Genomic DNA, 14,065 nt, shown 5'->3' on the forward strand with positions numbered 1-14,065 from the left:
TAAATATTCAAATTCATGCAATATTTTGCCATGTTCAATCTCACTAAAATACCAGATATTACGTGTCACAAATCTTGTGTAACAGCATCATGTCAGCTGTAACATGCAAAACATTTGTCATCTACAACCTAAGGCTAAATAGAGACTTTTTTCTGACGCTTTTTAAAATTGAGTACCATGCATCGTGTACGAGATGAGTATTCAGTAGTTATGAAGCACTGTTGGAAATCCTGGCAGAATTACTTGGGCTTTAGTTAAATGCTAATACAAATCAGAATACAGGGAGGGACACCTGATTGAACCTTTTGGCAATTGAGTGGTCACCAATTGGTCTTCCCTGTGATTGAAGATCTTTGTTTGGCAAGTCTCCCCTGCTGAGAAGTGCTGGCCAATCCAAGATCTGCAGCTCTTCGTGTCATCAACAAAGCAGGACTGATGGCTGCTACCAGCCCTTGCCCTGGACCTGAACCTGGATCATTGTGGGACCACAGACCAAAGATGGAGGGTTCTAGGAGAATTGAAAGGAGGATCATGGGGAAAATGTTAGCTTTTAATGGTTAGCACTTTGACAATTATCAGGCCCCTCTGTTAGAAGCAGATTCTCTGATAACAAGAGCCCCTCAAGCGGGAGTCCCCCTGTCGTACCCAGTTTGATTTGCTCGGGGCCCCCTCGGGATGTGAGAAAGCTATGTGGTTCCCATTTTAATCCCTGAGTCACCATTTTATATGGTGGACTCTAGGGTAATGGATGCCAGTTGGCTCATTCAATGTTTCCCTGCTACATCTGACATCCTGCTTAATCAGGAGTCTGAAGTAGCGAACCTCCCACCATGATGGGCAGCACTAAAGCCAGCTTAAAGTTTCATGTAAAACCTTTAATCATGTCTGTTTAAAGGTTTTTGAAATAAAATGTTAATTCCATATAAATGTGCTCCTTCATTATGAATTTAAAATTATTTTGCATATATCATCAATTGGATTATTATATCGTATATTAAACATACTATCTAGTCTGAGTAATATAATTAGAAAAGGAATGATCAGCACATATTCTACAGCATTGATAGAAGCGCACAGAATCACAAATAGTGTTTCTGGACTTCCTCCTGATGTGGGTCCATTTTGATGTTTCAAATTGCATATGACACTGGAGTGAAAATTGTGCAGAGAGGGGAAAGGGAATTTTTGAGTTGGGTTTGGAAGGAGTCCTGCTTTGTTACGCAGTGCTATAAAACTATTGGTTTTACCCTGAGGAAAGGTGAAGATCCACCTTTTTAAAGGCTGTGGTGGTGGCAGTGATTAAACCACCGAGAGCAGACAATGAAACTGTGCTGACCAATAGGAAGAAACCAAACCTGTAAATGGGCTTTGCAACTGTCAAGACAGACCAAGCTCCCTGATTGCCATTGATGCTTTGCAGGTTGCAACCCCAAAAGCTTCCAGAGTGTCATAACTCAGTTTTTTGAAACCCTGCACTAATGGATTCGCAACTGTGCCAAGTTCCAGAGGAGTTTTATTTTTAAGGACTTTTTCCTTTCTTTCTTTGGGAACAGAGGGACTTGTAATTGCTGTGACTAACTCCAGTGATCTTTCTGTGCTCCTAGTCGGTTGCTGGTTTTGAAAGTTTGTTCAACCCCTTTGAAGATGAGTCTTGTTCCAACCTTCCCTGATCAATACCTTGTGGCTGCCTGTGAAGGTGGATGCTTTGCCTGGGATATCTCATTAACTAACTATGACAGCAAAAGGTGAGGTAGTTTATTTTGTCTTTTAATATTTAATGGAATTTCTGATGAATATGTAGTATCTCTCCTGAAACTTCTGGCCTTTACTAAGTGTAATCTTGTGGGTGCCAGTGATCCTCCTTATTCAGATGCCTCCAATAATTCTGCAGTTTCTTCTATCTTTGTCCCTGCATCTTCCAGAATGGTTTTCCAATGTTGTGTGTAATGGGTCTGCACTGAGAATACACACACTCTCTCCTCACACACCCACTACTCTCACACCATCTCCACACTCCAACACACATACCTGCAATTTGGAAATCTCTTCTGAAACCACTCAGCCTTGGTACTTCTGTCTCACCTTCAAGTGCCTCCTGAAAGGCTGTTTTGTTTCTGTACTTGTTTATCTCCTGTAACTACTCACCCATTACTTACCTGTTGAGTTCTAATTGCTATTAATCGCTTTAAGATGGGCCAAATGTAAATTTAAGTAATTGATTTATTGTTGTGCATTCCTTCAACATAAGTGATTAATTTGGAATTCTTTTGCTAATATTGAAGGAAATTTCATGTTCCTAATTATGCTCTTAATTGAATTCCAAATTCAATTATTATGTTGTGATTGTAAATGTAATTTTAAAAACTTACTGTTGAGATTGCCATTACTTGCTTTTTCTCAGTACTGCAGCACAAATTCTATTCCCACACTGACTGACATCAGACTGGAGGCCCTGCCTTCTTAATCTCACCCTTTACCCCAATTTGTAATGATCCTCAGATTAAGCTCATCACCAGTTGTGTGTCCCTACTGTGACAGCAGCCTCTGGGACTAAGGCTACTTCCCTAATATTAAAATATTCTAGCTAATGCTATTCACAAGCTGTTATTTATTGTTGGACAAAAAGGTAAATGTTTCTTGCCCAATTTGAAGCTTCCAGAGTAATTGGTGATGCTGCAGAGAGATACATGAAGATGAGGTTGCTGGCGAAGTACACTCCTGTCTCCTGCTGGTACTTAACCCTCTATTAGGCAAAAAGAGGCAACAACAGATGTTGATGGAAGTTTGTCTCACCAAAGGAAGTTGCACCAGCATTCCTGGTGGTACTATGACAGGTGGATGCTTAATTGAATGGACCTAATAGACATAACTGAGAATGACCATGGGGGCTTCTTGTTTTCAGAGGCTATGGTTAGGGTTAAGGTTAGGAAAAGCAAAGGATGTCAAGCTGTGGTATCTGTTGTAAAGGCACCTGTAACACAAACCTCTTGTATACTCACAGGAATATTAAAGATCATGTGGCCACTTCACTGCATCCACTTCCAGTGCTGACACATGGAGGTGATGCTGTAGAGTAACAGAGGCCTTACACAGATTGCTCATGCAGTTCCATCCAAATTTTGGAAGCCTTTAAAAGGGATCCACATTCTGACTGCACTATTATTTGCCATCAGACCTGATTCTGAAGTTTTTTTCTCATTATTTTGGCCGACTAACTATGAATTCACTTGGCAAAGGCAACTGTTATAGACTTATGTTTTGAGCTTCGAAATGACATTTCCACCTTGTCACAGTAAAATTTTCCTGATTGCCACATTACTTTGAAGCTTCCTATGATGCCAACCTCAACACATTTGAGTTTGTCTGGAGTTGTGAATAATTGTACAAATAAGCAAAAAAGGTTTTGATTACCTTATCACTACTGATCATATGAAACATGAATGCAGTGGTTAGGATAAAGAGACCCCCTTCCTGCATTTTCTATATGGAGTAGTAGAGAAATGAATATGGTTTGCACGTGAGATTCAAGCTGATCATAAAACCCTAAAATTGGCTCCTTTTAGTTTACAATCTTCAATCAAATGTTTATTACCAATAGCAATTTCCAAAAAAAAAATAAAGTGTTGGCTATGAATAAGAAAGTATCAAATTTGCAATATTTTATGTAAATATTACTTTTTAAGTTTTCTCTTGTTCTAGTGACCCATGCTAGACATTTGTCAAGTGATCAAAGTCAAGCAACTTTTGCAACAGCTGTAATGTATCCAAAAGTTTGAAAACCAAACAAAAGTTTCATTTCAAATTAAAATTCTCTCCAATTTCTTTGCTTACAACCACATTAATTCTGTATAACGAAAGCAAATTGCTGGAAGCCAGAAATAACATTTTCTTGAGGCTAATTTTCCTTGTTACTAATTTGATTTTTACTCTGATAATATTGAGTGGCTGATGAGAAGACCAGAAATTGCAGATTATTGATCTGATATTGAAATGAAGTGCATTTTTCATATGCTGCTGAATGGAGTGCTTCATTATGAAAATAACATATTGCTATTCTCCTATACTATTAGAAATATTAAGATGGAATTTCTGTTCCCAGTCTGCAATAAAGAAAGTGGTAATCCTGATTCATTGGCATTCTGCAATGATGATCTTGTAGGTAAGTATGCTATAATTTAATGGAAATTATAAGAATGCTGAAAGCCACTTAAATCTGAGATTACATTTATTTAAATTAGTCTAATGTAGTAAATTTAAGTTAGTTTACCAAGTTCATGTTGCATCTGTGACTAAAGTTCATAAGCAATGCAACATTACAATGGGATCAAAATTTATTTCCTAAATAAATTGAATTTGGGTAGTTTTGGTTGGTTGTCCAGCTCCTTGCTTAGGTTTCCAGCATGAAGTTACATTTTCTTACGTATAGTCACTATATGGCATAATCAACCTAAAACACACTGTTCGACAGTGCAGTTTTTAGAAGCTTACATTTGAAGCCAAATTTACATAAATAAATAAATGGCTATTTTTCAAACCTCCGATGCCACTGATGAAGCTGTTGCATAACCTGTAATTGAGTCAAAGGTAAAAGTGTTTCTCCGATTGAAGTGTTCAAGCACTTTTTAATGGCAAAACTTACCACTATTAAAACTCATTCCTAAAATATCAATTTAAATTATTTATATTTTGTTTAACTTGTAACTGGTGTTTATGCTGAGCAATAGTTAAATCTTTTAGATTATTGAAGCTGCTGTACTTAAATATTTTGTCATTGCACAGCTTCCAAAGGTATCAAGCAAGGCTCTATATACCTATGGAGCTGGAGTCAAACTTTAAAAAGATGGAATAAACGTCAAACAAAGATTCATGCAGTAATTCTGAGAGAGGTGGAATGGTCAAATACAGAAGAAGTTTATATCGCTCTCACTGTTTCTCCAGGTTAGTGCACAAAGTCTCTGGAGGAAGGAGACTTTAATAAAATCCTTGTTTTTCTAAATCACAAATATTTGTGCTTCTATTCCTTCTCCCAGGGCAATGCAAAAATATCTTGTGATCAATAGTATGCTGTTTTTGAAGGATATTGAAGTTTTTATTTCAAGGAGAAATTGTATCCCCCCCCCCCCCCCCAATTATTACACAAACCTCAATAATATGGAATCACATTGCAATATATCAAATGCTTCACAAATGTTTCCCCCCCCCCCCCCCCCCCCCCCAAAGTACACTGAGCATTGTGCAGACAACATTTATAGTTATAAATGAGTTAATTAGTATCAGACTTTATTGGTGTTTTAGCTATTACTATGACTGGTTAGAGACACCTTGAGAACATTACTTTTTGAAATTTCTGTTTCATCACAATGAATGCTAGTCATGAAGTAAAACACTGTTCTTGAATCCATGTGATGTAGTTAAGGTCTTCAATAGACTATCCTTTGCAAGTAGAATGAGCGATCTTCCAATTCAGTATAGGAATAAATTCCTGATGAATACAAGTTGTTAATTGCCATTATAAAAAGACTCTGGAAGTCTCGTCTTGAGATGTCTTTATAATTAATCCTTGACTACGATTAAAATTATTAATAGATGCGGGCCGTAGTTTAATATCCCATCTAAAAGATAGCATCTCTGATAGTTCAGCATGTTCTTGGTTTTAGTTGGAGTTTCAGCGTAAATTTTGTCCTCCAGCCTTGGAGAGTTTTACATCTCTGTAATCTTGTGAATCAAAAATGAAAATGCTATCACCTGAGTAATGCTGACAAAAGGTAGAAATTGGATTGCTGACTCAGCAGGCATGCAATCCAGTCAAACCAAATCAGATCCACTGATAACATATGTGAATGAGATTTGTACTAGAAACATTGCAGAGATCATCTTATGAGATATGTAAGCAGTAATCAGCTTTTTGCAAATGATTGTCCAGTCAAAACATCACAGGAATTTCACTGCTCACCTTTGAATAAAGTTAAAAATCTCAACATCAGGTTATAGTCCAATAAGTTTCTTTGGAAGTACTAGCTTTCGGAGCACTGCTCCTTCATCAGGTAGCTGTAAAGCAGGATCATGAGGCAGAATTTATAGCAAAATATCGCAGTGTTGTGCAACTAATACAATATATTGAAGAAACCTAGATTGCTGTTTAGTCTTTCATCCTTTTAGGATGGGTTATAGGTTTTGGTTCACTAATATGTAAATCCCAGAACTACTTTTAAGTCACATTCTCCAGATAGGGTGGCACAGTGGTTAGCACTGCTGTCTCACAGCGCCAGAGATCCAGGTTCAATTCCCACCTCAGGCGACTGACTGTGTGGAGTTTGCACGTTCTCCCCGTGTCTGTGTGGGTTTCCTCCGGGTGTTCTGGTTTCCTCCCACAGTCCAAAGATGTGCGGGTCAGGTGAATTGGCCATGCTAAATTGCCCGTAGTGTTCGGTAAGGGGTATATGTAGGGGTATGGGTGGGTTGCGCTTCGGCGGGTCGGTGTGGACTTGTTGGGCCGAAGGGCCTGTTTCCATACTAAGTGATCTAATCTAATCTAATGATTTAAGATTTTATAAAAAGGTGACAAATCAACTCAGACACACTCTCGCACTCTTTTTTTTTTCTCCCCCTCCCTCTCTCATGCATACGTCTATGGGGTAAATTTCCATTTAAAAAGTGCACAGTCTGTGGCAGTCAATGCATGTTACGTTTTATAAATTCCTACTTTGGAAACAGAACCAGTCTGACTCAAGCTTAGATACAGACAGACTGTAACCTCATACCATTGTCTGAGCTAAGATGAAATACTTAACAGCAATCTAGGTTTGTTCAATATATTGTTTCAGTTGCATGGCGCTGATCTTTTGCTATATGTTCTGTCTTGTGATCCTACTCCTCAGCTACCTGGTGAAGGAGCAGTGCTCCGAAAGCTAATACTTTCAAATAAACCAGTTGGACTATAACCTGGTGTTGTGTGATTTTTAAATTTGTCTACCCCAGTCCAACACCAGCACCTCCACGTCATTGCTACCATAGATATTTCTTTGAATAGTTCTTCATACAACACTGGTACCAAATTAGATTGTGTGCACAGACCTCTGGAGTAGCGATTGAACTCTTGACTCTTTAATTTAAGGTCAATCTGCTATCACTCAACCAAGGTTAACTCTTTTAGAAAGTGTCAGCAGATTCTGTGCCTTGATTCTTTGACTATAGGAAAATTTTCTTTTAAGATGGAAAGGAATCATTGAAAAATTATTTTTAAAGATTGTCTGTTGCAAAAAATGTCAGATAAGATTATTCATTATTAAAAATGAATCAACAGTATCTTGCAACCATTTTAGAAATCGTTTGCATGTACTGCATTGAGGTGCTTAGAAATCTATCCTTTGATTCCCAAAATATAGCTACTTTGAGATGTTGTTATGGATTAAGGAATAGAGGTATGATGTGGGCATTTTAACTTTGTGTGTCAGACAGGAAACTTTAAACAAAAAATGAAGAACTGTGAATGCTGAAAATCTGAAACAGAAACAAATTGCTAGAGAAACTCGGCAGGTCTGGCAACGTTTCAGGCCCAGTTCTGAAGAAGAGTCATTGCACTCAAAATGTTGACTGTGCTTTCTCTCCAGGAATGCTTCCAGACCTGCTGAGTTTCTCCAGCAATTTCTGTTTTTGTTTCAGGAAGCTGTTAAGGATTGACAATCCAGTTTATACTCTGTCTTGACCTCCTATTGAATGAAAGTAAAATTATGCAATATGTAAAATAGGCAGATGAATCCAATCCTAATTCTTTCCTTGTGGATGACTTATTTTTTTAAAATTAGTTTTCTGATGATATATCAAGGGCTAATGATGTACATGCTTAATCTACTGCTACTAAATGACATAATAGAATGTGTTTAGAACATAAGGAGTCGCATATTTGGTGTAAATAAGTGGGATCAAGTGAATTTCTTGAAGAACAGAAGGGCAGTAGGGGCATTCTTAAATGGGAAATCAGAAGATGGCCTTGGCAGATAAGGCTAATGATAATCCAAAGAGATTCTACAAGTACATTAAGAGCAAAAGAACAACTAGGAACAAAACAGTCCCTTAAAGATCAATGAGGTTATCTATGTGTGGAACCTGTTATGGACAAGACCAGGCACCCTCCAAAATATTTTAAGAAGGTAGCCTCGACCCTAACATTTTCTTACATTTAAAGGCAAATGTGAAGTGCTGTGTTCCAGATGCAATTTGACTGGTCAAGCACGATGGTTAAAATACAACAAAAAGAAAATCTTCAAGTAACAACTCTACTGGAAAACTGAAGAGTAATAAAAACAGTAACTATAACTAATTAGAATCATAGCGATGTATAGCACGGAAACAGACCCTTTGGTCCAACTCATCCATGCTGACCAGATATCCTAAATTAATAGTCAGTCCCATTTGCCAGCACTTGGCCCATACCCCTCTCAACTCTTCCTATTCATATACCCATCCAGATGCCTATATGTTCCAATATAGTAGCATCCCACAAACATGTCCTTATGGCAAAAGGAGCAAATTCAGAAAACCGATTTTTTTGTCTCACTTCAATCCAGCAGTGTAGGAAGAGAACCCTCAGCTTTTAATTCTGATTGAGGGAGGGAAGAATAGATTCCATTTCAAGCCCACAACAGTGATTGCTGAAAGCTAACTGAAAATCCTTGATCTGAGAGAGCTTGGCCAATCCCACTCAGGGTGCTACTGTTGTTCCAACATTTTTTTTAAAAACCCAAAGCCTCACAAGTTATTCACATAGACTGCTCAGCTGCTGTACCACCAATCTCTCAAAGAAACCAGAGCAAACACTCCATCGTAAAATACAGCAGTAAATAAATAACAAATGGAGATGACCGAGCTCTGGGAAATAAATTTGAAAACCACCCACATTACAGAAGAGGAAGTGCTGGAAGCTTTAAAAAATATAAAGGTGAATAAATCTTCAGGACCTGATCAAGTATATCCCAGGATGCTTTAGGAAGTTAAGGAAGAAATTGCAGGGCCCACAGCATGGATATTTATTTCATCTACAGCCACTGGTGGTTAATGTTGTTGTTATTTAAGAAAGCCTGAACTATACATAAGTGAATCTGACATCCGTGTTGGAGAGGATTTTGATGCATAGGATCGTCATGTATTTGGAAAGCCAAGGACTGATTAGGGGTAGTTAGTCTGGTTTTGTGTGTGGGAAATTGTCACGCAAACCTGATTGAGTTTTTTTGAGGACATGTTCAAAAAGATAGAGGACAAAGTGATAGACATCTATATGGACTTTTAGTAAAGCCTTTGACAAGGTTCTACATGGTAGACGAATTAATAAAGTTAGATCACACGATATTCAGGAAAACCATGCCAACTGGATACAAAATTGGCTTGATGGTAGGAGATGTGGTGATGAAAGAATCCACTCTACTTATTACTGCAGACTTTCTGTACTTAAAACAAGCCACTTATCTTTTTCTGTGCTGTGACTTCGCCCAAACAGTTCCTTCCAAGATCAGTTGTGAATTTCACTGTTTGTTAATTTTCCCAGATGCACTCCGATGTCCAGCAATACATGAATTCAAACAGCAAAGGCAGTCAGGGCAGGCAGGGACATAGTAGGACTAATAAATTAAACTGCATTTAATTCAATGCAAGGGGCCTAACAGGGAACTCAGGGCATGGTTAGGAACATGGGACTGGGATATCATAGCAATTACAGAAACATGGCTCAGGGATGGGCAGGACTGGCAGCTTAATGTTCCAGGATACAATGCTACAGGAAGCATAGAAAGGGGGGCAAGAGAGGAGAGGGAGTGGTGTTTTTGATGAAGGATAGCATTACAGCTGTACTGAGGGAAGATATTCCCAGAAATACACCCAGGGAAGTTGCTTGGGTAGAACTGAGAAATAAGAAAGTCACAATCTCAATAAGGTGATCATATTATAGACCCCCTAATAGTCAAAGGGAAATTGAGAAACAAACTTGTAAGGAGATCTCAGCTATCTGTAAGAATAATAGGGTGGCTATGGTAGGAGATTTTAACTTTCCAAACATTGACTGGGACTGCCATAGTGTTAAATGTTTAGATAGAGAGGAATTTAAGTTTGCACGAGACAATTTTGTGATTCAGTATGTGGATGTACCTCCTAGAGAAGATGTAACACTTGATCTACTCTTGGGAAATAAGGCAGGGCAGGTGACTGAGGTGTCAGTGGGGGTGCACTTTGGGGCCAGTGACCATAATTCTATTAGATTTAAAATAAAGATGAAAAAGGATAGATCAGATCTAAAAGTTGAAGTTCTAAATTGGAGAAATCCCAATTTTGATGGTATTAGGCAAGAACTTTCAAAAGTTGATTGGGGGCAGATGTTCGCAGGTAAAAGGACAGCTGGAAAATGGGAAGTCTTCAGAAATGAGATAACAAGAATCCAGAGAAAGTGTATTCCTGTCAGGGTGAAAGGGAAGGCTGGTAGATAAAGGGAATGCTGGATGATTCAAGAAATTGAGGGTTTGGTTAAGAAAAAGAAGGAAATATATGTAAGGCATAGACAGGATAGATCAAGTAAATCCTTAGAGTATAAAGACAATAGGAGTATACTTAAGAGGGAAATCAGGAGGGCAAAAAGGAGACATGAGATAACTTTGACAAATAGAATTAAGGAGAGTCCAAAGGGTTTTTACAAATATATTAAGGACAAAAGGGTAACAAGGGAGAGAATAGGGCCCCTGAAAGATCAGCGAGGTGGCCTTTGTGTGGAGCCACAGAAAAAGGGGGAAGATACTAAATGAATATTTTGCATCCGTATTTACTGTGAAAAAGGATATGGAAGATATAGAATTACTCAGAATCTGCAGGGATTGTTGCTGGGTTCATTTTAGTTTTGTCATTTTATATAAATGTTTTGGATGAGAAAGTAGGAGGCATGGTTAGTAGGTTTGCAGATGGTACCAAAATTGGTAGTGTAGTCAACATTGAAGAAGGTCATCTCCGATTACAAAGGAGTCTTGATTAATTGGGCCAGTGGGCTAAGGGGTGGCTGGTGGAGTTTAATTTAGACAAATGTGAGGTATTGCATTTTGATAAACAAGGACAGGACTTAGAGTTAATGTTAAGACTCTGGCAGCTTTGCTCAACAGAGAGACCTAGGAGTTCAGGTGCATAGTTCATTGTAAGTTCCACCACAGGTAGACTGGTATTAAGAAGGCTTGCCTTCATTACTGACACTATTGAGTGTATGAGTTTGTCCAATCTTTTGAGGTTGTACAGAACGTTGGTGAGGCCTCTTTTGGAGTACTGTGTCCAGTTCTGGTCACTCTGGTATAGGAAGGATATTGGAGAGGGTTCAAAAAAGATTGATCAGGATGTTGCCAGGACTGGAGGATTTGAGTCAGAAGGATAGAGTGGATACGTTGGGACTTGAAGGTTGTGGGGTGACTTTGTCAAGGTTTATTAAATCATGAGAGGCATAGATAAGGTGATTAGCGAAGGTCTTTCCCTATGATGGGGAAGTTCAAAATTAGGGGGGGATGTTTTTAAGATGAGAGGAGAAAGATTTAAAAGAAATCTGTGGGGTAGCCTTTTCAGCGAGGCTGATTTGTATGTGGAATGAACTGCCAGAGGACGTGGTAGTTGCAGGTACAGTTACAACATTTATAAGTCCTTTGGATAGGTAAGGTTTGGAAAACCTTAGAGGGATGTGGGCCAAAAGCAGGCAAGTGGGACTAATTTCGTTTGGGAAACTCGGTTGGCATGGATGAGTTGGACCAAAGGGTCTGTCTCTGTGCTGTATGAATGTGACTCTATGAATGTTGTATCTTGTGTTCTCTAATAGTATCTATGCTATGATAATAAATGGAGTTTAAGTTGCAGTTTTACTTATTGTAATCTTATGGTGCACTGTTTTTTAATTCAATTTTATTTTCATTGTCTAGTCAGTTATGAAATGCCAAATACGTCTGACAAATATTAAACCTGATTGATTCTTTAACCAATGTATGGTGTAATACATATGTACAGAAGGAGGAGCATTGCAGTAATGAAACAGTGTATTCTTTGCACAGTTGAAAACTATCTCCTATGTGGAGATGAGAAAGGAGACATTTGGATGTATGATCTTGATGGGATCACTGATGAAGAAATGACTTCTGGCAAGAAGACTCCACCAACACAGGTAGATCATAAGATATAGGAGTAGTATTCACCCATTTGGTCCATAGAGTCTGCTCTGTCATTCAATCGTGGCTGATATGTTTCTCAATCCTATTCTCCTGCCTTTTCCCCATAATCCTTGATCCCCTTATTAATCAAGAATCTATCTATATCTGTCTTCAATGCATTCAGTGACTTGGCCTCCACAGTCCTCTGCAACAATGAGTTCCATAGATTAACAACCCTCTGTCTGTCTGAAGGAATTCTTCCTCATCTCAGTTCTAAAGGGATGTCCCTTCACTGATCTATGCCTTCAGAACTTAGCCTCTCCTACTAGTGGAAACATCTTCTCCAGGTCCACTCTATCCAGGTTTTTCAGTATTCTGTAATTTCAATGAGTTCCCCCTCATCCTTCCAAACTCCATTCAGTACCGACCCAGAGTCCTCAACCGCTTCTCATATGATAAACTCATCATCTCCAGGATCATTGTTGCAAACTCTCTGGAATCCCTCCAACTCCATCATATCCTTCCTTTAATACAGGCCCAAAACTGCTCTCAATATTCCAAATGCTGTGTGACCAAAGCCTTATACAGCCTCAGTAGTACATCTGTGTTCTTGTATTCCAGCCCTCTTGAAATGAATATTAACATTGTAGTTGACTTCCTAATTACCTGCTGAACCTGCATATTATTTAGAGTCCTGAACTAGGGCTCCCAAGTCCTTTTGTGCTTCAGATTTCTGAAGCCTTTCCCCATTTAGAAAATAATCTACTCTTCTATTCTTCTTACCAAAGTGCATAACTGCTATAACATTAATGCAAAATTAATTTGTGTGTTTTTCTTTAAAGCTAACTGATTTTAAGCAGTTTTAAATTCTTTTTCTGTTCATCTATGTTTATCTGCCATGTGCAATGGAACGTTACTTGATGCTCCTTGGTAGTTTGTTGATTTGCTCACTTGGTTCACATTCTTGTGTATATGCAGATTCTCAAGTGGCCAGCCATGAAATCACAAGGGGAAACAATTGAAGGAACATTGATAAATAATGTAACCACGGACCCAGAATGTAATTACCTTGTAGCAGTGACAGACAAAAACATCGTTGTTATTTGGAAAAGAACATAAAGTTTCAGCAAGGAAGCAAACAACTGAATGTCCAGAGTCCAAATTTGCAGCTATCTTGACTTTCACTGCAACTGAATGATGCTATAATAGCTCTCTAGTCTTTTACTCAAAATAATGTTTTATCTCAAGATTCGGAATTGCTCCTGAATTAGAAATGTGCCTTTTGAAGATGATGGACAAGTTCAAAGAGTCATTGAGCCAATGTAATAAATACCAACCAGATACTTCCAATGCTGCTCATGGTGAAGTTAGAGAGTAGACTGTGTAATAGACATAGAAGTATTTACAATATATAATGTATAATTCGTTACATTATACAGTCACTGATGTACAAATGGTTTACATTTCTGAATCATAAATTGAATGTATGCGAGTCAGAATATATCAGATCAACATTTTTCTACTTTTGTAGATGTGTATAAACTACTGTACCCATAAGACTTAGTGCATAATATTTAATGTCACATACCACGCAACACAACTTATTTTTTAAAAAGGTTTTATTTAAATTTATTTTGAACATTGATGCTGGCTCATATGCCAGAAAGGCTATCCCTAGAGAGGTGGAGAAGAGCTAATTTGGGAAACAACTGTGAAAAAGGTGATGCTGGTGAGGGTGTTGCTGAAGTTGAAGGGACCAGTCTGGCTACCTTTCAAACTTCTTGAAAAATATTTCAAGGAAAGATTCCCATGAGCCTGCAAGTGTATGCTAATTGTTTGTTTGGTTATGAATCATTAGTGTTAGGAAATTGCTTCCTCTCTTCATCTACAATCATGTAGTGTTCCAATTCCAT

General features: G+C 38.3%; 1 protein-coding gene across 4 annotated transcripts in view; it reads left to right on the top strand.

Annotated features, from left to right (window-relative positions):
* lrwd1 (leucine-rich repeats and WD repeat domain containing 1) overlaps positions 1 to 13,694 on the top strand; it is a 51,399-nt gene extending 37,705 nt beyond the window's left edge. For 3 of the 4 annotated variants that reach the window (XM_060848146.1, XM_060848145.1, XM_060848144.1), the window contains exons 12-16: positions 1,605 to 1,745; positions 4,071 to 4,159; positions 4,780 to 4,938; positions 12,057 to 12,166; positions 13,131 to 13,694. In XM_060848146.1, coding sequence (XP_060704129.1) covers positions 1,605 to 1,745; positions 4,071 to 4,159; positions 4,780 to 4,938; positions 12,057 to 12,166; positions 13,131 to 13,271 — 640 coding nt within the window. In that variant the 3' untranslated portion in view covers positions 13,272 to 13,694. The remainder of the gene's footprint in view (positions 1 to 1,604; positions 1,746 to 4,070; positions 4,160 to 4,779; positions 4,939 to 12,056; positions 12,167 to 13,130) is intronic. The other variant, XM_060848147.1, reaches the window with a different exon arrangement.
* Positions 13,695 to 14,065: the final 371 nt, after the last annotated feature.

This window comes from Hemiscyllium ocellatum, chromosome 31 (genome assembly GCF_020745735.1).
Source record: "Hemiscyllium ocellatum isolate sHemOce1 chromosome 31, sHemOce1.pat.X.cur, whole genome shotgun sequence".
Classification (NCBI taxonomy): domain Eukaryota; kingdom Metazoa; phylum Chordata; class Chondrichthyes; order Orectolobiformes; family Hemiscylliidae; genus Hemiscyllium; species Hemiscyllium ocellatum.